This window comes from Pseudopodoces humilis, chromosome 1 (assembly GCF_049639895.1).
Source record: "Pseudopodoces humilis isolate 2021_Gansu_Grassland_sample_001 chromosome 1, ASM4963989v1, whole genome shotgun sequence".
NCBI classification, from domain to species: domain Eukaryota; kingdom Metazoa; phylum Chordata; class Aves; order Passeriformes; family Paridae; genus Pseudopodoces; species Pseudopodoces humilis.
The window spans coordinates 76,681,679-76,708,062 of NC_142200.1; the positions used below are offsets into that span (position 1 = coordinate 76,681,679).

The window sequence follows — 26,384 nt, forward strand, 5'->3', positions numbered from 1 at the left end:
TCCAACCGTCCAGCCTGCAGCTGCCCCTTCCCACAGGGTTGTCTGGTGAACATAAACCCAGTGAACCAGCCAGTCTCATTTCTTATGTGGTAAGAAATTCTGTTCTTAGTTGGCTGTGCTAATGACCATCAAGTCAAATTTTTAGATATATAGGATCTGCAGTGAGAGAAAAAAAAAAAAAAGCAGAAATATTGATGTATTACTAAAAGGGCTGGACTTACCTATATGGATGCAAATAACAGACTATGCAGTAGGAAAACTACTGCTTTTACAATATTAATTTCTAGTGCAGTAGAAAAGCATGATCTAAACCTATAGCACTATTTAAAATTATGATTTATAAGGAAGAGTTAACCAGGTGTTCCTTAAAGAATTTTTAAGATAAAAATATTTAACAATTTTTTCAAAGCTAAAAGTTTATTTACTCTCTTTCTAGTCCTTTTTAATATAGGGCTATAGATCACTGATCCTTTCTAATTCTTCTAAATGATTCAATAGAAGTGGAGCTTCATTGTTGTAAATGAAAACTCAGCATGCACGATGCATAAATTTATGCATATAACATTTCACTGCCTGTATTTTAACTCTTACAGTATGTGGACTATTGTATATTCAGATGTTTAGAGCTTATAATAGGTAATACAATTTAATTTAATATTAATTTGATTTTGGCCTTATATGCTATGTTGTACCATTTCTGAAAATATGTTTATCAGTGGCATTTAATAGAATCAGTACATCACCATTACCTATGAATAGGCAAAAATCGATCTCCAGCACTGTTCTTTTTTGTCCCAATGCAATATCAGTATTAATAAACAGACATTATTAAATTCCAAAAGAGACATTATTAAATTTAAGGTTTTATTTCCATGTCCAAGACCAAAGTCTTTTAATACGCCCTTTAATTACTAATGTATTTTTTTGATTTCTTTGTTTCTGCTGTAGTGTGTTTTTTTAAGCCTATCTACTGTAAAAAGATTAATAAGTATCACCAAAGTTGAAGATAAACCACTCTTTACCTAATGCTAGCTATTAATGTGCTTCTGTTAACTTTATGGAAACCTAAGTTCAAAGAGCCTGTTACAGAACACATTTTCAAAACTAGTTAGGGGACAACTCAGACTTTTCTGCCTGGAAAGCGTACAATTTCTCTGAAGTCCTGATATTACTGAGGGGAAAGAAGAAGGATCCAGAAGCAGAAACACTGTTCGAGAGCAGCTGCCTGTCAAGGTTGTCCAAAACCTTTCCCAAGCCTAGAGGGGGAAGCCAGATGATGTACAAAGTGCATCAGCCATCTGCACTGACGTGATCGAGGGCAACTGCACACCTGAGGGCAGCAAGGCATACAGCAATCACACAAACTGCTGGCACTGCATGCATTACACCAACCACCACAAGCTAACCCAGGAGCAGATACACACAGGGGAAAGATGCTTGAGCATCTATAGCCCATGTCAGGGGCTTATACTTGGGAGATGATGATTGATACACAGAAATTTTCTTACACTTTTTTTTTTCCTCTTTTTTAACCTCGTCACATTTCCACTTCTCATGAGTAGGGTTTGATTCTCATTTTTTACAATGGAAAAAAACTCTTAGCACTTCTTGCTGAGTTACATTTAGTCAGTGAGTTCAGCAGTACAACAGAACAGGGAAACAGTCAGCCCTTAACCTCTTTAAAGGGTGAGCAAGCACTGGGGATAGCTCTGGAAGGGAGAACACATCAGAAAGCAAAACCATCTGGCTTTCAGATCGGCAAAAGCCAGCCCCAGAACTGATAGATATGATAGCTTTAAACTGCTGATAGCAAGGAGAAGCATTCATATAAATGGATGAATTAAATACATCTACAGTCAACTTAAAAAGCCTTGGTAGAACAAGAACAAGAGTTAGGAAAAGGGAATTCTAATTTTTTTTTTTTTTCAAAAAAAATGTCTCGTTTCTTTCACTACACTCCTCCCTCAAACAAAACTAGTGATATATAAAGCAAAAACCTTTTAGATAAAACCAAAGATTAGTGCCTGATACAGATAAGAGAACTATTTTATTATTAAGGCTACCATCATTTAAGCATTTAAAGCATCTTAAATGCAACTAAAGCAAAGTAGTAACTGTATAATAATCACACAGAATACAGGAAAATCTGCAAATAAAAACCCCTACTGAATAGTTTTTAAAAAAATATTTGTTTTTCAACAAAAAATTTGCAGTAATACCTGAAAACCAGGTTTCCTTCTTAGCTATACTTAAGACAAATCTTGTATTCTGCAATGGAAAGAAAATCAATCATCTGTACACTGAAATTGGCTGTGGTTTTGAATGTCTTGTATGTTATATGGCTTATCAAAATAGGATCCCATGTCTTCACTGCTGATGTGATCTTGTGAGTTTTCAAAAAAAAATTTATCGAATAGACCTAATTATGAAAAGAATGAGCAAGAAGTGATGTTTATTGATGCATAATATGCCAAAATTTAGGACTGTTAAATTGATGACTCATGTCAGTCTACTGTGACTAAAAAATGTTAATTTACTTGTAAAATAGATACTATTTCATAATGTCAAGGAAATACCAAGAACCAGTCATGACTGATTATTTTTAGAAATTCAAATCTTATTAGTGCCTCAGAGATACCACCATTTTTGTGCACATTGAAGTTTCCACCCATGCAGTTCTTAGGTAAACCCAAAATATTTCCTGAAAGACATTTCTGTGTACCTCAAAGTAGACAGTGTCTTTATAACATGTTGCTGGTATCAATATGCTTTAAGCACTAGTCTGTCTTTTCAGCCAGCACATTTTCTTGAAGACTAGCATGTAGAACTGATGTTTTGAGTGAGAGTCTCTAGAGACAAAAAGAACAAAATGCTCTTCATTCACAATATTTTAAAGAACAAAACTGGAATGATTACAGAGATTACACTTCTGGCTTGCCTGATAAATTTGATATAACTGCCAGATAATAAAGTTTAGTCAGTGTCAATGATGACATCCTCAAAACTGAAGACATCCTCCCCCATGATTCATAGCTGGTAGATGAAAGATACACGATCATCAACAATACTCTTTTGCTTTTTCCTATTGAGATAGTCTTCAGACAAATTCTGAAATCAGTTTATTTCTTTCCTCTGATTAAAGAAGCAAGCAAAACAGATGCTAAAGCCTCCAATTAGGAAATTCTTATTTCTATGATATCTTTAGTTTCATTACTGCTTCTTTCACCCTTTTCCACCATTTGGTTTCTCAGAGTATCAGAATGTAGGAAAATGGCTGGGGGTAAAATCAGAGAAAACAGGGAAGTTATATTCACACTAACAGAAGCTATAACAATACAGAAATTTTAGGGTGCAGTGCAGTTGCATCATGCCTGATTTCCCCCTACAAGACACGCTAAGGGAAATGAAATGGAGGATGAAGTAGAGTGCAGACCCAGCAGCCAGGCTTTGTTAAAATCCTTGCAAAGGAGGGACCTTGGTGGTACCTTGTAGCTGATAATCTCCATATCAGGTGTTAATCAAGGGAGAAAAAAAGATGCCTTGCTGTTGGACCAGCAGCTCTGGCGAGATCACAGATGTCATGCTGATGCACACCTCCATCCCAAAGATACCCATGTCCAAGGTTACCATCACCCCTCACAGAGAAGCATTCTATATTTTTTGACTATATCTTAGAATTTCACACCAATCAGTGACAAACATAGGTATTACTGGAGTTACTCCAGCTCCACCATGACATAAAGGAACAGTATGAAAGTAAGTTAGGAATGGGACAAAGTTAGGGAATACTCCATTGTAAATTTTGGAATCAGTCGATGGGCTGAACCTGTCTTCTTCCCCACAGCGACTCCTATTGGGTAAGAACTGTCCTTCTGTGTGCTGAATGATTATCTCATGCCAGCTTGTGCTAGGGATTAGAGCTTGTATTGTATTACTTTGAATACATTTTTTCAGTCAGACACTATCACTGACAATCCACAAACCTTAACCTATCACAATCTTATTAATAAAGAGTGTTCTGTAAACTGTTAGTGTGAGTCCTTCACGGGTGCTGGCAGTTGCTGTCAGCAGGCAAAGTACTCAAAGATGTGGAGACCTGTGAGCGGGTCTCTCTGTTTGCTTGTGACTCTGACTAAGTCAGTCCAATCAGAAGACTGCTCAGTGCAGGGTCCCCATAATTGGATGTTGACTGACAGATTTGGCACAGGATCTTGGCTTCCTTGGGATGCTGTCTTTATCAACACAGAAGGTTTGAGGAAATTCCTTTTCACGACACAGTATCTTTGGTATCTCCTGTACTCTGTTGCTTAATATCAAATGAGAGCTTCAATATAAAATTTTTCAATGGAACACGTGGTCATTATTTTTATTATTTTGAAGAATTTTTTATTCTCTTTCTTTACATTACAGTGATTTCAGTGCTATCATACACCACAAAAGAGAGGCTGGTGCTTTATACTATTTTAGTTTTTGTCATCAATATACTAGACTAGCCCTTGGATTCTAAAAAAGTTTCATATGCATGGCCTAATTATTTTAGAGTGAGAAGCTTCCATGATTGCAGTGACTTTCCATGTGCTTGCAGGACCTCTAGAAGGTTTCTGCTGATCTGCTTGCAATAGTGCACTTTTAGAACATTTATATACTTTAGATTTTACAAATGTTAACACAAACTTCAACTATCAGACACATACCACTATTTCTTAATTAGTTAAAATAATGTTTTCATATTTAGCAGGAAACACTTGTGACAAAAAAAAAAGGGTTTTTTTGAATCTGTGTATTTTCTACAATGCCAAAAGAAAAATCTCCATGAACAAACTGGAGATCATTTTTAAGTGAACACTAGGGATACACTAAAAGAATTTATGTTAAATATTTTACAAACTCAAGATCAAGTCCAGTATGGTATTACACGAACGAATCCCACAGCCCATTCAAATCAGTATTAACTTCACTAAATCTACAATAAGTGAGAGTTTGCCAACTCTTTACTTCCCAAGAAGTAGATTGGACTACTTCTAATCCAAGTAGATTAGAAGTAATCTAATTCTACTTCTTGGGAAGTAGATTTAAAGACTACTTTAAATTTACTTCCCAAGTAGAATTAGAGAAGTACTACTGAAAGTAGTACTTGCATTACTACTGCAAGTACCAGGCACCAAGTACCAATCTTGGTACTTGGTACGAACCTCATTCAGCCCCTGGCGAGCAGCCCGGATGCCCACACGAAGGCCGTGCAGGAGTACATCCGCCTGCTGCATCGGCTCAAACAAGTGCTGATCTACGGCCATTGAAAGGGATCTTCCTGCGCAGAGCTGTGCTTGTGGGGCCCCTTGGCAGACCCTGTAGATATTAACCTCCCGTAGTTAGTGTAGTTTTACAGTACATATTAACACCCCATAGTTAGCGCATTTACTACACCTATTACAGCCCCTTAATACCATATGTATTAGGACCCTCTAGTTAGTGAAATTACCAGATAGATTGGGACACTTTAGGTGTCGCTTTTCCTGTAGATAGTAATACCCCCTAGATAGTGAATTCAGCATTCCAGACCCTTCTTTGTTATTGTTTTCAATAAACACGTCTATTTCTTAAATGGACTGTGCAAGCTCTCCTTGAATTCCAACAGACCTAGAATACTGGCAAATTCCACTGGTGGTGAATTTTGTGACTGGCTGGCAGTAGGCCCTGTTATTAGCAAGCCTTTTGAACAAAGGCACACCATGCTCTCTCCACATTGCTCCTCTCAATGCTCTCTCCCAGGTGCAGAAGCCACTGAAGACCCTGGCTTCAGTGGCTCCAAAGATGAGGTTTGCCCTGTGTTGCCCTTGCACATGCTGGCCATTTCACAGGGGCTCTGAAGCTCTCCCTGGCAGCTCTGGCTGGGCAGGGACCAAGCAAGAGGCACCACTGCTGTGCATCCTTTTGTGTTCACTGGGGAAGACAATGAAGATCCTGCCTGATCCCAGACACTCTGCAGGGCTTTGGCGCCACAGAAACCAACTTGTCGGGCGTGCGGAAGGAGCACTGTGCTCTGTTGGCAGTGGGAGCTGCCCACTGGAAATCACCCCCCGTCACCTGCTCATCACCCCTGGGAAACTGGGCAATCAAGGTCCTCTCGCAGTGGCACAGCAGGAACTGAGATCCTGCCATGGAGAAGCCCCATGTCAGCAGCAGCAGATTCACCACTACACCCCCAGGACAGTCACTTAGGTCCCAAGAGCACCCCCACAAGCACACATGTCAGCACCAAGGCAAGCGATTCCATCTCAGAGCAGGAGATTTCCGGGCGCAAAGCCTTCACGGGCCACGTCACCCAATTTCAGATTGAAAAGCTTTTGCGGGGCTTCTGCCCGTTTATTCAAGTGAGCCGCCGGGGCTCCATTATGACCCGTTGGTGTGCTCTTTGCGTGGGTCACGTCTTTGCTTGCCCGGGGCCATTATGAGTCCCAGGGCTGAGGTAGAGATGGTAGGCGGGGCTGGTCTGGCCGGGATGCACTCTGTCACAGGTGACATCACAGCACCTGTGTCACAATGGGTGCAGCTAGCAACATTAGGAGCAGGAGACGCTGGCCCAGTACAGCCTCGGCGAGCGGAGAGTGCGCACGCAGACAGGAGGCTGTGCTGAACGCCGAAGGAGGCCGACGGCACAAACGCGAGTACCCGGGTCTCAGCGGGCATCCAGAGGCCAGGCTCTGGCAGGAGCACCTTTGCCAGGGCGCGGTGCTGCTGCCGGGCCAGCGGCACAGGCCTTGCAGCCTGCCAGCTGCCCGGCCCCCTCTTGCCTGCTTTCAGATCCCCGGGGGCTCCTGTCCCCATTTCCCTTATCAGTACCTCCCTCCCATCCCCACTCGAGCCCTGCAAAGCACCTTAGGCCATGCTGGCCACGGCATTTCTTCTCTTGCTTGCGCAAGGCCTCATCCAGTACCCGCAGCAGGCCGGGAACGGGCTGGATGAGGCCACACGGGAGCGCATGCAGCAGCGTGCTGAGTATCTGAACCAGCAGATGGCTCAGCTGCTTGAGGAGCTGGAGCAGAAGAACCTGGAGCAGAGTGGTGGCGCCTGGGGAGCCCTGCTGGTCTGGCAGTTCTGGGCTCTAACTGGAATCCTTGTCCTTCTCGTGGCACTGTGGTTTGGACTTGGGAAAATCAGACGCAATCCCGAGAACAGTGGCGTCAAGGAGAGGTCCAGCAGCAACTTGGTGGAGGAAGAAGAAGAGGTCGAAGGAGAAGAAGGAGGAGAAGAAGAAGGAGGAGACACCATCGTTGCAGAGAAAGAAATAGAAAGCACCAACGTGGAACAAGGCACTATGGATGGTATTGAAGAAGGCAACAACGTTGACGCAAAGGTAGAAAGCAGTGCTGGAAATGAGGCAGAAGAAGGCAATGAGGATGCAACAGAAGGAGTAAACCAGGGTGAGAAGTTTGAGGAAGCCAACGCAGCTGGAAATGAGGAAGAAGATGAAGAAGAAGGCGGAGGCAACACAGCGGCAGAGAGAGAAAGCAAAAGCAACAATGCAAATGTGGGAGAAAATACGATGGATGCAAATGAAGAAGGCAGCACCACTGATGTAAAGGCCGAAAGCAGCGCTGGAAATGAAGCAAAAGACGGCAATGAGGCTGCAAAAGAAGGAGTAAACCATGGTGAGAATTCTGAGGAAGCCCATGCTGCTGGAAATGAAGAGGAAGAAAAAGAAGAAGAAAAAGAGGAAGGAGAAGATAAAGAAGAAGGAGACAACATTGTTGCAAAGGAAGAAATCGAAAGCAACGATGCAAATGCGGAAGAAGACAGTAAGGATGGGAATGAAGAAGGCAGCACCACTGATGTAAAGGCCGAAAGCAGCGCTGGAAATGAAGCAAAAGAGGCCAATGAAGATGCAAAAGAAGAAGTAAACCATGGTGAGAATTTCCATGCTGCTGGAAACGAAGAAGAAGATAAAGAAGAAGAAGAAGAAAAAGGAGGACACAACATTGTTGCAAAGGAAGAAATCAAAAGCAATGATGCAAATGTGGAAGAGGACAATAGGGATGGAAATGAAGAAGGCAACAACGTTGTTGCAAAGACAGAAAGCAGTGCTGGAAATGAAGCACAAAAAGGCAATGATGGTGCAAAGGAAGAAGTAAACCGTGATTCAAAGGAGGGCGAGGAAGCCAATGCTGCCGGACTCGAAGAAGAAGACAAACGGGATGCAAAGAGAGAAGACGACGCCCACGATATCAAGGGGAACCTTGGAAGGCCTTTAGAGGAGCGCATAGAGTTGCACGTAGTGGACCTGGACAAAGGTTGCTCCCTGGTAATGGAGCTGATGGACAAACTGACAGGCATCTTTGGACAAGACTTTTCCAACTGTTTCTACCCGGTGCCACAACAAGCCATCGGAGTGGGCAGCGCCTTTGAAGGCTGGAGTCCCCATGCACAAGATGTTGTGTACCGTGTGCTTGTGCCCCTGAGTCCCCCTCCAGGACACGCTTTCCACCTGGAGCTGGACGCCGCAGGGATGCTCCAGAGGAACTTCTGTGTCCGTGTGGAGCTGCTGTGCACCTGCAGAGGGGAGCAGCTGCGGGAGGACATGCTGTGCTTCCTCCACCACTCCGAGGAGGAGCTGAGAAGGAAGCAGGACCCCAGCCTCCTGCAGACCCTGTGCACTGGCTCCTATCTAGACGTGGAGAAAACTGTCCAGTGGTTCTACCGATTCCTGAGAGCAGCCCGGCTGCTTTTGCCTCCGTCCTGCCACTGGCATTTAATGTTGCAGCCCTGCAGCCGCTCCTGTAAATTTCAGCTCAGCAGAGACACAGAAAGCTTTGCGGTGGAGGTGATCTTTGGGGTGCGGCAAGGAGACACAGATATCTTTGTGGGCAGCCAGCCTACAGAAGTAGGCGCGCCAAGCACAACGTGGCGCCAGACTTACGCCGTGGCAGAGGCAAAATTCTTCAGGCACATTTCCGGGCAGGCTCCCCAGGACAGCTGGCACTGCAAGTGCCTTCAGTTCCTCAGCTGCTTCCCGATGGGCGTAGGTTTCTCCAGCTACGCCTTGAAGACTGTGGTGATGCACCTCCTGAGCACCGTACCCCCGACACGCTGGGGCAGGAGGGACTTCCGTCAGCGACTGATGGATATCCTGAAGTACCTGCGGTGCTCGCTGGAGACAAAGCAACTTCACCACTTTGTCGTAGGCAATGAGAAGTTTCCCAGGGAGATCAAATTGCCCTCCGGCTTGCGGCTAGCTCAGCCACCCAACCTCTTTCAGCCCCTGGCGAGCAGCCCGGATGCCCACACGAAGGCCGTGCAGGAGTACATCCGCCTGCTGCATCGGCTCAAACAAGTGCTGATCTACGGCCATTGAAAGGGATCTTCCTGCGCAGAGCTGTGCTTGTGGGGCCCCTTGGCAGACCCTGTAGATATTAACCTCCCGTAGTTAGTGTAGTTTTACAGTACATATTAACACCCCATAGTTAGCGCATTTACTACACCTATTACAGCCCCTTAATACCATATGTATTAGGACCCTCTAGTTAGTGAAATTACCAGATAGATTGGGACACTTTAGGTGTCGCTTTTCCTGTAGATAGTAATACCCCCTAGATAGTGAATTCAGCATTCCAGACCCTTCTTTGTTATTGTTTCAATAAACACGTCTATTTCTTAAATGGACTGTGCAAGCTCTTCTTGAATTCCAACAGACCTAGAATACTGGCAAATTCCACTGGTGGTGAATTTGTGACTGGCTGGCAGTAGGCCCTGTTATTAGCAAGCCTTTTGAACAAAGGCACACCATGCTCTCTCCACATTGCTCCTCTCAATGCTCTCCCAGGTGCAGAAGCCACTGAAGACCCTGGCTTCAGTGGCTCCAAAGATGAGGTTTGCCCTGTGTTGCCCTTGCACATGCTGGCCATTTCACAGGGGCTCTGAAGCTCTCCCTGGCAGCTCTGGCTGGGCAGGGACCAAGCAAGAGGCACCACTGCTGTGCATCCTTTTGTGTTCACTGGGGAAGACAATGAAGATCCTGCCTGATCCCAGACACTCTGCAGGGCTTTGGCGCCACAGAAACCAACTTGTCGGGCGTGCGGAAGGAGCACTGTGCTCTGTTGGCAGTGGGAGCTGCCCACTGGAAATCACCCCCCGTCACCTGCTCATCACCCCTGGGAAACTGGGCAATCAAGGTCCTCTCGCAGTGGCACAGCAGGAACTGAGATCCTGCCATGGAGAAGCCCCATGTCAGCAGCAGCAGATTCACCACTACACCCCCAGGACAGTCACTTAGGTCCCAAGAGCACCCCCACAAGCACACATGTCAGCACCAAGGCAAGCGATTCCATCTCAGAGCAGGAGATTTCCGGGCGCAAAGCCTTCACGGGCCACGTCACCCAATTTCAGATTGAAAAGCTTTTGCGGGGCTTCTGCCCGTTTATTCAAGTGAGCCGCCGGGGCTCCATTATGACCCGTTGGTGTGCTCTTTGCGTGGGTCACGTCTTTGCTTGCCCGGGGCCATTATGAGTCCCAGGGCTGAGGTAGAGATGGTAGGCGGGGCTGGTCTGGCCGGGATGCACTCTGTCACAGGTGACATCACAGCACCTGTGTCACAATGGGTGCAGCTAGCAACATTAGGAGCAGGAGACGCTGGCCCAGTACAGCCTCGGCGAGCGGAGAGTGCGCACGCAGACAGGAGGCTGTGCTGAACGCCGAAGGAGGCCGACGGCACAAACGCGAGTACCCGGGTCTCAGCGGGCATCCAGAGGCCAGGCTCTGGCAGGAGCACCTTTGCCAGGGCGCGGTGCTGCTGCCGGGCCAGCGGCACAGGCCTTGCAGCCTGCCAGCTGCCCGGCCCCCTCTTGCCTGCTTTCAGATCCCCGGGGGCTCCTGTCCCCATTTCCCTTATCAGTACCTCCCTCCCATCCCCACTCGAGCCCTGCAAAGCACCTTAGGCCATGCTGGCCACGGCATTTCTTCTCTTGCTTGCGCAAGGCCTCATCCAGTACCCGCAGCAGGCCGGGAACGGGCTGGATGAGGCCACACGGGAGCGCATGCAGCAGCGTGCTGAGTATCTGAACCAGCAGATGGCTCAGCTGCTTGAGGAGCTGGAGCAGAAGAACCTGGAGCAGAGTGGTGGCGCCTGGGGAGCCCTGCTGGTCTGGCAGTTCTGGGCTCTAACTGGAATCCTTGTCCTTCTCGTGGCACTGTGGTTTGGACTTGGGAAAATCAGACGCAATCCCGAGAACAGTGGCGTCAAGGAGAGGTCCAGCAGCAACTTGGTGGAGGAAGAAGAAGAGGTCGAAGGAGAAGAAGGAGGAGAAGAAGAAGGAGGAGACACCATCGTTGCAGAGAAAGAAATAGAAAGCACCAACGTGGAACAAGGCACTATGGATGGTATTGAAGAAGGCAACAACGTTGACGCAAAGGTAGAAAGCAGTGCTGGAAATGAGGCAGAAGAAGGCAATGAGGATGCAACAGAAGGAGTAAACCAGGGTGAGAAGTTTGAGGAAGCCAACGCAGCTGGAAATGAGGAAGAAGATGAAGAAGAAGGCGGAGGCAACACAGCGGCAGAGAGAGAAAGCAAAAGCAACAATGCAAATGTGGGAGAAAATACGATGGATGCAAATGAAGAAGGCAGCACCACTGATGTAAAGGCCGAAAGCAGCGCTGGAAATGAAGCAAAAGACGGCAATGAGGCTGCAAAAGAAGGAGTAAACCATGGTGAGAATTCTGAGGAAGCCCATGCTGCTGGAAATGAAGAGGAAGAAAAAGAAGAAGAAAAAGAGGAAGAAGAAGATAAAGAAGAAGGAGACAACATTGTTGCAAAGGAAGAAATCGAAAGCAACGATGCAAATGCGGAAGAAGACAGTAAGGATGGGAATGAAGAAGGCAGCACCATTGATGTAAAGGCCGAAAGCAGCGCTGGAAATGAAGCAAAAGAGGCCAATGAAGATGCAAAAGAAGAAGTAAACCATGGCGAGAATTTCCATGCTGCTGGAAACGAAGAAGAAGATAAAGAAGAAGAAGAAGAAAAAGGAGGACACAACATTGTTGCAAAGGAAGAAATCAAAAGCAATGATGCAAATGTGGAAGAGGACAATAGGGATGGAAATGAAGAAGGCAACAACGTTGTTGCAAAGACAGAAAGCAGTGCTGGAAATGAAGCACAAAAAGGCAATGATGGTGCAAAGGAAGAAGTAAACCGTGATTCAAAGGAGGGCGAGGAAGCCAATGCTGCCGGACTCGAAGAAGAAGACAAACGGGATGCAAAGAGAGAAGACGACGCCCACGATATCAAGGGGAACCTTGGAAGGCCTTTAGAGGAGCGCATAGAGTTGCATGTAGTGGACCTGGACAAAGGTTGCTCCCTGGTAATGGAGCTGATGGACAAACTGACAGACATCTTTGGACAAGACTTTTCCAACTGTTTCTACCCGGTGCCACAACAAGCCATCGGAGTGGGCAGCGCCTTTGAAGGCTGGAGTCCCCATGCACAAGATGTTGTGTACCGTGTGCTTGTGCCCCTGAGTCCCCCTCCAGGACACGCTTTCCACCTGGAGCTGGACGCCGCAGGGATGCTCCAGAGGAACTTCTGTGTCCGTGTGGAGCTGCTGTGCACCTGCAGAGGGGAGCAGCTGCGGGAGGACATGCTGTGCTTCCTCCACCACTCCGAGGAGGAGCTGAGAAGGAAGCAGGACCCCAGCCTCCTGCAGACCCTGTGCACTGGCTCCTATCTAGACGTGGAGAAAACTGTCCAGTGGTTCTACCGATTCCTGAGAGCAGCCCGGCTGCTTTTGCCTCCGTCCTGCCACTGGCATTTAATGTTGCAGCCCTGCAGCCGCTCCTGTAAATTTCAGCTCAGCAGAGACACAGAAAGCTTTGCGGTGGAGGTGATCTTTGGGGTGCGGCAAGGAGACACAGATATCTTTGTGGGCAGCCAGCCTACAGAAGTAGGCGCGCCAAGCACAACGTGGCGCCAGACTTACGCCGTGGCAGAGGCAAAATTCTTCAGGCACATTTCCGGGCAGGCTCCCCAGGACAGCTGGCACTGCAAGTGCCTTCAGTTCCTCAGCTGCTTCCCGATGGGCGTAGGTTTCTCCAGCTACGCCTTGAAGACTGTGGTGATGCACCTCCTGAGCACCGTACCCCCGACACGCTGGGGCAGGAGGGACTTCCGTCAGCGACTGATGGATATCCTGAAGTACCTGCGGTGCTCGCTGGAGACAAAGCAACTTCACCACTTTGTCGTAGGCAATGAGAAGTTTCCCAGGGAGATCAAATTGCCCTCCGGCTTGCGGCTAGCTCAGCCACCCAACCTCTTTCAGCCCCTGGCGAGCAGCCCGGATGCCCACACGAAGGCCGTGCAGGAGTACATCCGCCTGCTGCATCGGCTCAAACAAGTGCTGATCTACGGCCATTGAAAGGGATCTTCCTGCGCAGAGCTGTGCTTGTGGGGCCCCTTGGCAGACCCTGTAGATATTAACCTCCCGTAGTTAGTGTAGTTTTACAGTACATATTAACACCCCATAGTTAGCGCATTTACTACACCTATTACAGCCCCTTAATACCATATGTATTAGGACCCTCTAGTTAGTGAAATTACCAGATAGATTGGGACACTTTAGGTGTCGCTTTTCCTGTAGATAGTAATACCCCCTAGATAGTGAATTCAGCATTCCAGACCCTTCTTTGTTATTGTTTCAATAAACACGTCTATTTCTTAAATGGACTGTGCAAGCTCTTCTTGAATTCCAACAGACCTAGAATACTGGCAAATTCCACTGGTGGTGAATTTGTGACTGGCTGGCAGTAGGCCCTGTTATTAGCAAGCCTTTTGAACAAAGGCACACCATGCTCTCTCCACATTGCTCCTCTCAATGCTCTCCCAGGTGCAGAAGCCACTGAAGACCCTGGCTTCAGTGGCTCCAAAGATGAGGTTTGCCCTGTGTTGCCCTTGCACATGCTGGCCATTTCACAGGGGCTCTGAAGCTCTCCCTGGCAGCTCTGGCTGGGCAGGGACCAAGCAAGAGGCACCACTGCTGTGCATCCTTTTGTGTTCACTGGGGAAGACAATGAAGATCCCGCCTGATCCCAGACACTCTGCAGGGCTTTGGCGCCACAGAAACCAACTTGTCGGGCGTGCGGAAGGAGCACTGTGCTCTGTTGGCAGTGGGAGCTGCCCACTGGAAATCACCCCCCGTCACCTGCTCATCACCCCTGGGAAACTGGGCAATCAAGGTCCTCTCGCAGTGGCACAGCAGGAACTGAGATCCTGCCATGGAGAAGCCCCATGTCAGCAGCAGCAGATTCACCACTACACCCCCAGGACAGTCACTTAGGTCCCAAGAGCACCCCCACAAGCACACATGTCAGCACCAAGGCAAGCGATTCCATCTCAGAGCAGGAGATTTCCGGGCGCAAAGCCTTCACGGGCCACGTCACCCAATTTCAGATTGAAAAGCTTTTGGGGGGCTTCTGCCCGTTTATTCAAGTGAGCCGCCGGGGCTCCATTATGACCCGTTGGTGTGCTCTTTGCGTGGGTCACGTCTTTGCTTGCCCGGGGCCATTATGAGTCCCAGGGCTGAGGTAGAGATGGTAGGCGGGGCTGGTCTGGCCGGGATGCACTCTGTCACAGGTGACATCACAGCACCTGTGTCACAATGGGTGCAGCTAGCAACATTAGGAGCAGGAGACGCTGGCCCAGTACAGCCTCGGCGAGCGGAGAGTGCGCACGCAGACAGGAGGCTGTGCTGAACGCCGAAGGAGGCCGACGGCACAAACGCGAGTACCCGGGTCTCAGCGGGCATCCAGAGGCCAGGCTCTGGCAGGAGCACCTTTGCCAGGGCGCGGTGCTGCTGCCGGGCCAGCGGCACAGGCCTTGCAGCCTGCCAGCTGCCCGGCCCCCTCTTGCCTGCTTTCAGATCCCCGGGGGCTCCTGTCCCCATTTCCCTTATCAGTACCTCCCTCCCATCCCCACTCGAGCCCTGCAAAGCACCTTAGGCCATGCTGGCCACGGCATTTCTTCTCTTGCTTGCGCAAGGCCTCATCCAGTACCCGCAGCAGGCCGGGAACGGGCTGGATGAGGCCACACGGGAGCGCATGCAGCAGCGTGCTGAGTATCTGAACCAGCAGATGGCTCAGCTGCTTGAGGAGCTGGAGCAGAAGAACCTGGAGCAGAGTGGTGGCGCCTGGGGAGCCCTGCTGGTCTGGCAGTTCTGGGCTCTAACTGGAATCCTTGTCCTTCTCGTGGCACTGTGGTTTGGACTTGGGAAAATCAGACGCAATCCCGAGAACAGTGGCGTCAAGGAGAGGTCCAGCAGCAACTTGGTGGAGGAAGAAGAAGAGGTCGAAGGAGAAGAAGGAGGAGAAGAAGAAAGAGGAGACACCATCGTTGCAGAGAAAGAAATAGAAAGCACCAACGTGGAAGAAGGCACTATGGATGGTATTGAAGAAGGCAACAACGTTGACGCAAAGGTAGAAAGCAGTGCTGGAAATGAGGCAGAAGAAGGCAATGAGGATGCAACAGAAGGAGTAAACCATGGTGAGAATTCTGAGGAAGCCCATGCTGCTGGAAATGAAGAGGAAGAAAAAGAAGAAGAAAAAGAGGAAGAAGAAGATAAAGAAGAAGGAGACAACATTGTTGCAAAGGAAGAAATCGAAAGCAACGATGCAAATGCGGAAGAAGACAGTAAGGATGGAAATGAAGAAGGCAGCACCACTGATGTAAAGGCCGAAAGCAGCGCTGGAAATGAAGCAAAAGAGGCCAATGAAGATGCAAAAGAAGAAGTAAACCATGGTGAGAATTTCCATGCTGCTGGAAACGAAGAAGAAGATAAAGAAGAAGAAGAAGAAAAAGGAGGACACAACATTGTTGCAAAGGAAGAAATCAAAAGCAATGATGCAAATGTGGAAGAGGACAATAGGGATGGAAATGAAGAAGGCAACAACGTTGTTGCAAAGACAGAAAGCAGTGCTGGAAATGAAGCACAAAAAGGCAATGATGGTGCAAAGGAAGAAGTAAACCGTGATTCAAAGGAGGGCGAGGAAGCCAATGCTGCCGGACTCGAAGAAGAAGACAAACGGGATGCAAAGAGAGAAGACGACGCCCACGATATCAAGGGGAACCTTGGAAGGCCTTTAGAGGAGCGCATAGAGTTGCATGTAGTGGACCTGGACAAAGGTTGCTCCCTGGTAATGGAGCTGATGGACAAACTGACAGACATCTTTGGACAAGACTTTTCCAACTGTTTCTACCCGGTGCCACAACAAGCCATCGGAGTGGGCAGCGCCTTTGAAGGCTGGAGTCCCCATGCACAAGATGTTGTGTACCGTGTGCTTGTGCCCCTGAGTCCCCCTCCAGGACACGCTTTCCACCTGGAGCTGGACGCCGCAGGGATGCTCCAGAGGAACTTCTGTGTCCGTGTGGAGCTGCTGTGCACCTGCAGAGGGGAGCAGCTGCGGGAGGACATGCTGTGCTTCCTCCACCACTCCGAGGAGGAGCTGAGAAGGAAGCAGGACCCCAGCCTCCTGCAGACCCTGTGCACTGGCTCCTATCTAGACGTGGAGAAAACTGTCCAGTGGTTCTACCGATTCCTGAGAGCAGCCCGGCTGCTTTTGCCTCCGTCCTGCCACTGGCATTTAATGTTGCAGCCCTGCAGCCGCTCCTGTAAATTTCAGCTCAGCAGAGACACAGAAAGCTTTGCGGTGGAGGTGATCTTTGGGGTGCGGCAAGGAGACACAGATATCTTTGTGGGCAGCCAGCCTACAGAAGTAGGCGCGCCAAGCACAACGTGGCGCGAGACTTACGCCGTGGCAGAGGCAAAATTCTTCAGGCACATTTCCGGGCAGGCTCCCCAGGACAGCTGGCACTGCAAGTGCCTTCAGTTCCTCAGCTGCTTCCCGATGGGCGTAGGTTTCTCCAGCTACGCCTTGAAGACTGTGGTGATGCACCTCCTGAGCACCGTACCCCCGACACGCTGGGGCAGGAGGGACTTCCGTCAGCGACTGATGGATATCCTGAAGTACCTGCGGTGCTCGCTGGAGACAAAGCAACTTCACCACTTTGTCGTAGGCAATGAGAAGTTTCCCAGGGAGATCAAATTGCCCTCCGGCTTGCGGCTAGCTCAGCCACCCAACCTCTTTCAGCCCCTGGCGAGCAGCCCGGATGCCCACACGAAGGCCGTGCAGGAGTACATCCGCCTGCTGCATCGGCTCAAACAAGTGCTGATCTACGGCCATTGAAAGGGATCTTCCTGCGCAGAGCTGTGCTTGTGGGGCCCCTTGGCAGACCCTGTAGATATTAACCTCCCGTAGTTAGTGTAGTTTTACAGTACATATTAACACCCCATAGTTAGCGCATTTACTACACCTATTACAGCCCCTTAATACCATATGTATTAGGACCCTCTAGTTAGTGAAATTACCAGATAGATTGGGACACTTTAGGTGTCGCTTTTCCTGTAGATAGTAATACCCCCTAGATAGTGAATTCAGCATTCCAGACCCTTCTTTGTTATTGTTTCAATAAACACGTCTATTTCTTAAATGGACTGTGCAAGCTCTTCTTGAATTCCAACAGACCTAGAATACTGGCAAATTCCACTGGTGGTGAATTTGTGACTGGCTGGCAGTAGGCCCTGTTATTAGCAAGCCTTTTGAACAAAGGCACACCATGCTCTCTCCACATTGCTCCTCTCAATGCTCTCCCAGGTGCAGAAGCCACTGAAGACCCTGGCTTCAGTGGCTCCAAAGATGAGGTTTGCCCTGTGTTGCCCTTGCACATGCTGGCCATTTCACAGGGGCTCTGAAGCTCTCCCTGGCAGCTCTGGCTGGGCAGGGACCAAGCAAGAGGCACCACTGCTGTGCATCCTTTTGTGTTCACTGGGGAAGACAATGAAGATCCCGCCTGATCCCAGACACTCTGCAGGGCTTTGGCGCCACAGAAACCAACTTGTCGGGCGTGCGGAAGGAGCACTGTGCTCTGTTGGCAGTGGGAGCTGCCCACTGGAAATCACCCCCCCGTCACCTGCTCATCACCCCTGGGAAACTGGGCAATCAAGGTCCTCTCGCAGTGGCACAGCAGGAACTGAGATCCTGCCATGGAGAAGCCCCATGTCAGCAGCAGCAGATTCACCACTACACCCCCAGGACAGTCACTTAGGTCCCAAGAGCACCCCCACAAGCACACATGTCAGCACCAAGGCAAGCGATTCCATCTCAGAGCAGGAGATTTCCGGGCGCAAAGCCTTCACGGGCCACGTCACCCAATTTCAGATTGAAAAGCTTTTGCGGGGCTTCTGCCCGTTTATTCAAGTGAGCCGCCGGGGCTCCATTATGACCCGTTGGTGTGCTCTTTGCGTGGGTCACGTCTTTGCTTGCCCGGGGCCATTATGAGTCCCAGGGCTGAGGTAGAGATGGTAGGCGGGGCTGGTCTGGCCGGGATGCACTCTGTCACAGGTGACATCACAGCACCTGTGTCACAATGGGTGCAGCTAGCAACATTAGGAGCAGGAGACGCTGGCCCAGTACAGCCTCGGCGAGCGGAGAGTGCGCACGCAGACAGGAGGCTGTGCTGAACGCCGAAGGAGGCCGACGGCACAAACGCGAGTACCCGGGTCTCAGCGGGCATCCAGAGGCCAGGCTCTGGCAGGAGCACCTTTGCCAGGGCGCGGTGCTGCTGCCGGGCCAGCGGCACAGGCCTTGCAGCCTGCCAGCTGCCCGGCCCCCTCTTGCCTGCTTTCAGATCCCCGGGGGCTCCTGTCCCCATTTCCCTTATCAGTACCTCCCTCCCATCCCCACTCGAGCCCTGCAAAGCACCTTAGGCCATGCTGGCCACGGCATTTCTTCTCTTGCTTGCGCAAGGCCTCATCCAGTACCCGCAGCAGGCCGGGAACGGGCTGGATGAGGCCACACGGGAGCGCATGCAGCAGCGTGCTGAGTATCTGAACCAGCAGATGGCTCAGCTGCTTGAGGAGCTGGAGCAGAAGAACCTGGAGCAGAGTGGTGGCGCCTGGGGAGCCCTGCTGGTCTGGCAGTTCTGGGCTCTAACTGGAATCCTTGTCCTTCTCGTGGCACTGTGGTTTGGACTTGGGAAAATCAGACGCAATCCCGAGAACAGTGGCGTCAAGGAGAGGTCCAGCAGCAACTTGGTGGAGGAAGAAGAAGAGGTCGAAGGAGAAGAAGGAGGAGAAGAAGAAGGAGGAGACACCATCGTTGCAGAGAAAGAAATAGAAAGCACCAACGTGGAACAAGGCACTATGGATGGTATTGAAGAAGGCAACAACGTTGACGCAAAGGTAGAAAGCAGTGCTGGAAATGAGGCAGAAGAAGGCAATGAGGATGCAACAGAAGGAGTAAACCATGGTGAGAATTCTGAGGAAGCCCATGCTGCTGGAAATGAAGAGGAAGAAAAAGAAGAAGAAAAAGAGGAAGAAGAAGATAAAGAAGAAGGAGACAACATTGTTGCAAAGGAAGAAATCGAAAGCAACGATGCAAATGCGGAAGAAGACAGTAAGGATGGAAATGAAGAAGGCAGCACCACTGATGTAAAGGCCGAAAGCAGCGCTGGAAATGAAGCAAAAGAGGCCAATGAAGATGCAAAAGAAGAAGTAAACCATGGTGAGAATTTCCATGCTGCTGGAAACGAAGAAGAAGATAAAGAAGAAGAAGAAGAAAAAGGAGGACACAACATTGTTGCAAAGGAAGAAATCAAAAGCAATGATGCAAATGTGGAAGAGGACAATAGGGATGGAAATGAAGAAGGCAACAACGTTGTTGCAAAGACAGAAAGCAGTGCTGGAAATGAAGCACAAAAAGGCAATGATGGTGCAAAGGAAGAAGTAAACCGTGATTCAAAGGAGGGCGAGGAAGCCAATGCTGCCGGACTCGAAGAAGAAGACAAACGGGATGCAAAGAGAGAAGACGACGCCCACGATATCAAGGGGAACCTTGGAAGGCCTTTAGAGGAGCGCATAGAGTTGCATGTAGTGGACCTGGACAAAGGTTGCTCCCTGGTAATGGAGCTGATGGACAAACTGACAGACATCTTTGGACAAGACTTTTCCAACTGTTTCTACCCGGTGCCACAACAAGCCATCGGAGTGGGCAGCGCCTTTGAAGGCTGGAGTCCCCATGCACAAGATGTTGTGTACCGTGTGCTTGTGCCCCTGAGTCCCCCTCCAGGACACGCTTTCCACCTGGAGCTGGACGCCGCAGGGATGCTCCAGAGGAACTTCTGTGTCCGTGTGGAGCTGCTGTGCACCTGCAGAGGGGAGCAGCTGCGGGAGGACATGCTGTGCTTCCTCCACCACTCCGAGGAGGAGCTGAGAAGGAAGCAGGACCCCAGCCTCCTGCAGACCCTGTGCACTGGCTCCTATCTAGACGTGGAGAAAACTGTCCAGTGGTTCTACCGATTCCTGAGAGCAGCCCGGCTGCTTTTGCCTCCGTCCTGCCACTGGCATTTAATGTTGCAGCCCTGCAGCCGCTCCTGTAAATTTCAGCTCAGCAGAGACACAGAAAGCTTTGCGGTGGAGGTGATCTTTGGGGTGCGGCAAGGAGACACAGATATCTTTGTGGGCAGCCAGCCTACAGAAGTAGGCGCGCCAAGCACAACGTGGCGCCAGACTTACGCCGTGGCAGAGGCAAAATTCTTCAGGCACATTTCCGGGCAGGCTCCCCAGGACAGCTGGCACTGCAAGTGCCTTCAGTTCCTCAGCTGCTTCCCGATGGGCGTAGGTTTCTCCAGCTACGCCTTGAAGACTGTGGTGATGCACCTCCTGAGCACCGTACCCCCGACACGCTGGGGCAGGAGGGACTTCCGTCAGCGACTGATGGATATCCTGAAGTACCTGCGGTGCTCGCTGGAGACAAAGCAACTTCACCACTTTGTCGTAGGCAATGAGAAGTTTCCCAGGGAGATCAAATTGCCCTCCGGCTTGCGGCTAGCTCAGCCACCCAACCTCTTTCAGCCCCTGGCGAGCAGCCCGGATGCCCACACGAAGGCCGTGCAGGAGTACATCCGCCTGCTGCATCGGCTCAAACAAGTGCTGATCTACGGCCATTGAAAGGGATCTTCCTGCGCAGAGCTGTGCTTGTGGGGCCCCTTGGCAGACCCTGTAGATATTAACCTCCCGTAGTTAGTGTAGTTTTACAGTACATATTAACACCCCATAGTTAGCGCATTTACTACACCTATTACAGCCCCTTAATACCATATGTATTAGGACCCTCTAGTTAGTGAAATTACCAGATAGATTGGGACACTTTAGGTGTCGCTTTTCCTGTAGATAGTAATACCCCCTAGATAGTGAATTCAGCATTCCAGACCCTTCTTTGTTATTGTTTCAATAAACACGTCTATTTCTTAAATGGACTGTGCAAGCTCTTCTTGAATTCCAACAGACCTAGAATACTGGCAAATTCCACTGGTGGTGAATTTGTGACTGGCTGGCAGTAGGCCCTGTTATTAGCAAGCCTTTTGAACAAAGGCACACCATGCTCTCTCCACATTGCTCCTCTCAATGCTCTCCCAGGTGCAGAAGCCACTGAAGACCCTGGCTTCAGTGGCTCCAAAGATGAGGTTTGCCCTGTGTTGCCCTTGCACATGCTGGCCATTTCACAGGGGCTCTGAAGCTCTCCCTGGCAGCTCTGGCTGGGCAGGGACCAAGCAAGAGGCACCACTGCTGTGCATCCTTTTGTGTTCACTGGGGAAGACAATGAAGATCCCGCCTGATCCCAGACACTCTGCAGGGCTTTGGCGCCACAGAAACCAACTTGTCGGGCGTGCGGAAGGAGCACTGTGCTCTGTTGGCAGTGGGAGCTGCCCACTGGAAATCACCCCCCGTCACCTGCTCATCACCCCTGGGAAACTGGGCAATCAAGGTCCTCTCGCAGTGGCACAGCAGGAACTGAGATCCTGCCATGGAGAAGCCCCATGTCAGCAGCAGCAGATTCACCACTACACCCCCAGGACAGTCACTTAGGTCCCAAGAGCACCCCCACAAGCACACATGTCAGCACCAAGGCAAGCGATTCCATCTCAGAGCAGGAGATTTCCGGGCGCAAAGCCTTCACGGGCCACGTCACCCAATTTCAGATTGAAAAGCTTTTGCGGGGCTTCTGCCCGTTTATTCAAGTGAGCCGCCGGGGCTCCATTATGACCCGTTGGTGTGCTCTTTGCGTGGGTCACGTCTTTGCTTGCCCGGGGCCATTATGAGTCCCAGGGCTGAGGTAGAGATGGTAGGCGGGGCTGGTCTGGCCGGGATGCACTCTGTCACAGGTGACATCACAGCACCTGTGTCACAATGGGTGCAGCTAGCAACATTAGGAGCAGGAGACGCTGGCCCAGTACAGCCTCGGCGAGCGGAGAGTGCGCACGCAGACAGGAGGCTGTGCTGAACGCCGAAGGAGGCCGACGGCACAAACGCGAGTACCCGGGTCTCAGCGGGCATCCAGAGGCCAGGCTCTGGCAGGAGCACCTTTGCCAGGGCGCGGTGCTGCTGCCGGGCCAGCGGCACAGGCCTTGCAGCCTGCCAGCTGCCCGGCCCCCTCTTGCCTGCTTTCAGATCCCCGGGGGCTCCTGTCCCCATTTCCCTTATCAGTACCTCCCTCCCATCCCCACTCGAGCCCTGCAAAGCACCTTAGGCCATGCTGGCCACGGCATTTCTTCTCTTGCTTGCGCAAGGCCTCATCCAGTACCCGCAGCAGGCCGGGAACGGGCTGGATGAGGCCACACGGGAGCGCATGCAGCAGCGTGCTGAGTATCTGAACCAGCAGATGGCTCAGCTGCTTGAGGAGCTGGAGCAGAAGAACCTGGAGCAGAGTGGTGGCGCCTGGGGAGCCCTGCTGGTCTGGCAGTTCTGGGCTCTAACTGGAATCCTTGTCCTTCTCGTGGCACTGTGGTTTGGACTTGGGAAAATCAGACGCAACCCCGAGAACAGTGGCGTCAAGGAGAGGTCCAGCAGCAACTTGGTGGAGGAAGAAGAAGAAGTCGAAGGAGAAGAAGGAGGAGAAGAAGAAGGAGGAGACACCATCGTTGCAGAGAAAGAAATAGAAAGCACCAACGTGGAAGAAGGCACTATGGATGGTATTGAAGAAGGCAACAACGTTGACGCAAAGGTAGAAAGCAGTGCTGGAAACGAGGCAGAAGAAGGCAATGAGGATGCAACAGAAGGAGTAAACCAGGGTGAGAATTCTGAGGAAGCCCATGCTGCTGGAAATGAAGAGGAAGAAAAAGAAGAAGAAAAAGAGGAAGAAGAAGATAAAGAAGAAGGAGACAACATTGTTGCAAAGGAAGAAATCGAAAGCAACGATGCAAATGCGGAAGAAGACAGTAAGGATGGAAATGAAGAAGGCAGCACCACTGATGTAAAGGCCGAAAGCAGCGCTGGAAATGAAGCAAAAGAGGCCAATGAAGATGCAAAAGAAGAAGTAAACCATGGTGAGAATTTCCATGCTGCTGGAAACGAAGAAGAAGATAAAGAAGAAGAAGAAGAAAAAGGAGGACACAACATTGTTGCAAAGGAAGAAATCAAAAGCAATGATGCAAATGTGGAAGAGGACAATAGGGATGGAAATGAAGAAGGCAACAACGTTGTTGCAAAGACAGAAAGCAGTGCTGGAAATGAAGCACAAAAAGGCAATGATGGTGCAAAGGAAGAAGTAAACCGTGATTCAAAGGAGGGCGAGGAAGCCAATGCTGCCGGACTCGAAGAAGAAGACAAACGGGATGCAAAGAGAGAAGACGACGCCCACGATATCAAGGGGAACCTTGGAAGGCCTTTAGAGGAGCGCATAGAGTTGCATGTAGTGGACCTGGACAAAGGTTGCTCCCTGGTAATGGAGCTGATGGACAAACTGACAGACATCTTTGGACAAGACTTTTCCAACTGTTTCTACCCGGTGCCACAACAAGCCATCGGAGTGGGCAGCGCCTTTGAAGGCTGGAGTCCCCATGCACAAGATGTTGTGTACCGTGTGCTTGTGCCCCTGAGTCCCCCTCCAGGACACGCTTTCCACCTGGAGCTGGACGCCGCAGGGATGCTCCAGAGGAACTTCTGTGTCCGTGTGGAGCTGCTGTGCACCTGCAGAGGGGAGCAGCTGCGGGAGGACATGCTGTGCTTCCTCCACCACTCCGAGGAGGAGCTGAGAAGGAAGCAGGACCCCAGCCTCCTGCAGACCCTGTGCACTGGCTCCTATCTAGACGTGGAGAAAACTGTCCAGTGGTTCTACCGATTCCTGAGAGCAGCCCGGCTGCTTTTGCCTCCGTCCTGCCACTGGCATTTAATGTTGCAGCCCTGCAGCCGCTCCTGTAAATTTCAGCTCAGCAGAGACACAGAAAGCTTTGCGGTGGAGGTGATCTTTGGGGTGCGGCAAGGAGACACAGATATCTTTGTGGGCAGCCAGCCTACAGAAGTAGGCGCGCCAAGCACAACGTGGCGCCAGACTTACGCCGTGGCAGAGGCAAAATTCTTCAGGCACATTTCCGGGCAGGCTCCCCAGGACAGCTGGCACTGCAAGTGCCTTCAGTTCCTCAGCTGCTTCCCGATGGGCGTAGGTTTCTCCAGCTACGCCTTGAAGACTGTGGTGATGCACCTCCTGAGCACCGTACCCCCGACACGCTGGGGCAGGAGGGACTTCCGTCAGCGACTGATGGATATCCTGAAGTACCTGCGGTGCTCGCTGGAGACAAAGCAACTTCACCACTTTGTCGTAGGCAATGAGAAGTTTCCCAGGGAGATCAAATTGCCCTCCGGCTTGCGGCTAGCTCAGCCACCCAACCTCTTTCAGCCCCTGGCGAGCAGCCCGGATGCCCACACGAAGGCCGTGCAGGAGTACATCCGCCTGCTGCATCGGCTCAAACAAGTGCTGATCTACGGCCATTGAAAGGGATCTTCCTGCGCAGAGCTGTGCTTGTGGGGCCCCTTGGCAGACCCTGTAGATATTAACCTCCCGTAGTTAGTGTAGTTTTACAGTACATATTAACACCCCATAGTTAGCGCATTTACTACACCTATTACAGCCCCTTAATACCATATGTATTAGGACCCTCTAGTTAGTGAAATTACCAGATAGATTGGGACACTTTAGGTGTCGCTTTTCCTGTAGATAGTAATACCCCCTAGATAGTGAATTCAGCATTCCAGACCCTTCTTTGTTATTGTTTCAATAAACACGTCTATTTCTTAAATGGACTGTGCAAGCTCTTCTTGAATTCCAACAGACCTAGAATACTGGCAAATTCCACTGGTGGTGAATTTGTGACTGGCTGGCAGTAGGCCCTGTTATTAGCAAGCCTTTTGAACAAAGGCACACCATGCTCTCTCCACATTGCTCCTCTCAATGCTCTCCCAGGTGCAGAAGCCACTGAAGACCCTGGCTTCAGTGGCTCCAAAGATGAGGTTTGCCCTGTGTTGCCCTTGCACATGCTGGCCATTTCACAGGGGCTCTGAAGCTCTCCCTGGCAGCTCTGGCTGGGCAGGGACCAAGCAAGAGGCACCACTGCTGTGCATCCTTTTGTGTTCACTGGGGAAGACAATGAAGATCCCGCCTGATCCCAGACACTCTGCAGGGCTTTGGCGCCACAGAAACCAACTTGTCGGGCGTGCGGAAGGAGCACTGTGCTCTGTTGGCAGTGGGAGCTGCCCACTGGAAATCACCCCCCGTCACCTGCTCATCACCCCTGGGAAACTGGGCAATCAAGGTCCTCTCGCAGTGGCACAGCAGGAACTGAGATCCTGCCATGGAGAAGCCCCATGTCAGCAGCAGCAGATTCACCACTACACCCCCAGGACAGTCACTTAGGTCCCAAGAGCACCCCCACAAGCACACATGTCAGCACCAAGGCAAGCGATTCCATCTCAGAGCAGGAGATTTCCGGGCGCAAAGCCTTCACGGGCCACGTCACCCAATTTCAGATTGAAAAGCTTTTGGGGGGCTTCTGCCCGTTTATTCAAGTGAGCCGCCGGGGCTCCATTATGACCCGTTGGTGTGCTCTTTGCGTGGGTCACGTCTTTGCTTGCCCGGGGCCATTATGAGTCCCAGGGCTGAGGTAGAGATGGTAGGCGGGGCTGGTCTGGCCGGGATGCACTCTGTCACAGGTGACATCACAGCACCTGTGTCACAATGGGTGCAGCTAGCAACATTAGGAGCAGGAGACGCTGGCCCAGTACAGCCTCGGCGAGCGGAGAGTGCGCACGCAGACAGGAGGCTGTGCTGAACGCCGAAGGAGGCCGACGGCACAAACGCGAGTACCCGGGTCTCAGCGGGCATCCAGAGGCCAGGCTCTGGCAGGAGCACCTTTGCCAGGGCGCGGTGCTGCTGCCGGGCCAGCGGCACAGGCCTTGCAGCCTGCCAGCTGCCCGGCCCCCTCTTGCCTGCTTTCAGATCCCCGGGGGCTCCTGTCCCCATTT

At 50.5% G+C, this 26,384-nt stretch overlaps 6 protein-coding genes across 6 annotated transcripts in view; 5 read left to right on the forward strand and 1 right to left on the reverse strand.

Moving 5' to 3' along the window:
* The window catches only part of CDH18 (cadherin 18), a 321,195-nt gene that overhangs the window by 243,752 nt on the left and 51,059 nt on the right, over nucleotides 1-26,384 (reverse strand). The gene's annotated exons all lie outside the window — the stretch shown is intronic.
* Nucleotides 6,871-9,391, forward strand: LOC148185128 (uncharacterized). Its single transcript, XM_088052862.1, has 2 exons — nucleotides 6,871-7,639; nucleotides 7,757-9,391. Exons 1-2 carry the CDS (start codon nucleotides 6,884-6,886, stop codon nucleotides 9,347-9,349), a joined length of 2,349 nt encoding a protein of 782 aa, XP_087908988.1. The 5' UTR covers nucleotides 6,871-6,883; the 3' UTR covers nucleotides 9,350-9,391.
* Nucleotides 10,919-13,439, forward strand: LOC148185129 (uncharacterized). The gene is made up of 3 exons (XM_088052935.1): nucleotides 10,919-11,687; nucleotides 11,745-11,792; nucleotides 11,979-13,439. Exons 1-3 carry the CDS (start codon nucleotides 10,932-10,934, stop codon nucleotides 13,395-13,397), a joined length of 2,223 nt encoding a protein of 740 aa, XP_087909061.1. The 5' UTR covers nucleotides 10,919-10,931; the 3' UTR covers nucleotides 13,398-13,439.
* On the forward strand, nucleotides 16,357-17,259 carry LOC148185130 (inositol 1,4,5-trisphosphate receptor-interacting protein-like 1). Its single transcript, XM_088061350.1, has one exon. It carries the CDS (start codon nucleotides 16,372-16,374, stop codon nucleotides 17,215-17,217), a length of 846 nt encoding a protein of 281 aa, XP_087917476.1. The 5' UTR covers nucleotides 16,357-16,371; the 3' UTR covers nucleotides 17,218-17,259.
* On the forward strand, nucleotides 20,178-21,080 carry LOC148185131 (inositol 1,4,5-trisphosphate receptor-interacting protein-like 1). Its single transcript, XM_088061127.1, has one exon. It carries the CDS (start codon nucleotides 20,193-20,195, stop codon nucleotides 21,036-21,038), a length of 846 nt encoding a protein of 281 aa, XP_087917253.1. The 5' UTR covers nucleotides 20,178-20,192; the 3' UTR covers nucleotides 21,039-21,080.
* LOC148185132 (inositol 1,4,5-trisphosphate receptor-interacting protein-like 1) lies at nucleotides 22,621-24,900 on the forward strand. Its single transcript, XM_088053000.1, has 2 exons — nucleotides 22,621-22,962; nucleotides 23,266-24,900. Exons 1-2 carry the CDS (start codon nucleotides 22,621-22,623, stop codon nucleotides 24,856-24,858), a joined length of 1,935 nt encoding a protein of 644 aa, XP_087909126.1. The 3' UTR covers nucleotides 24,859-24,900.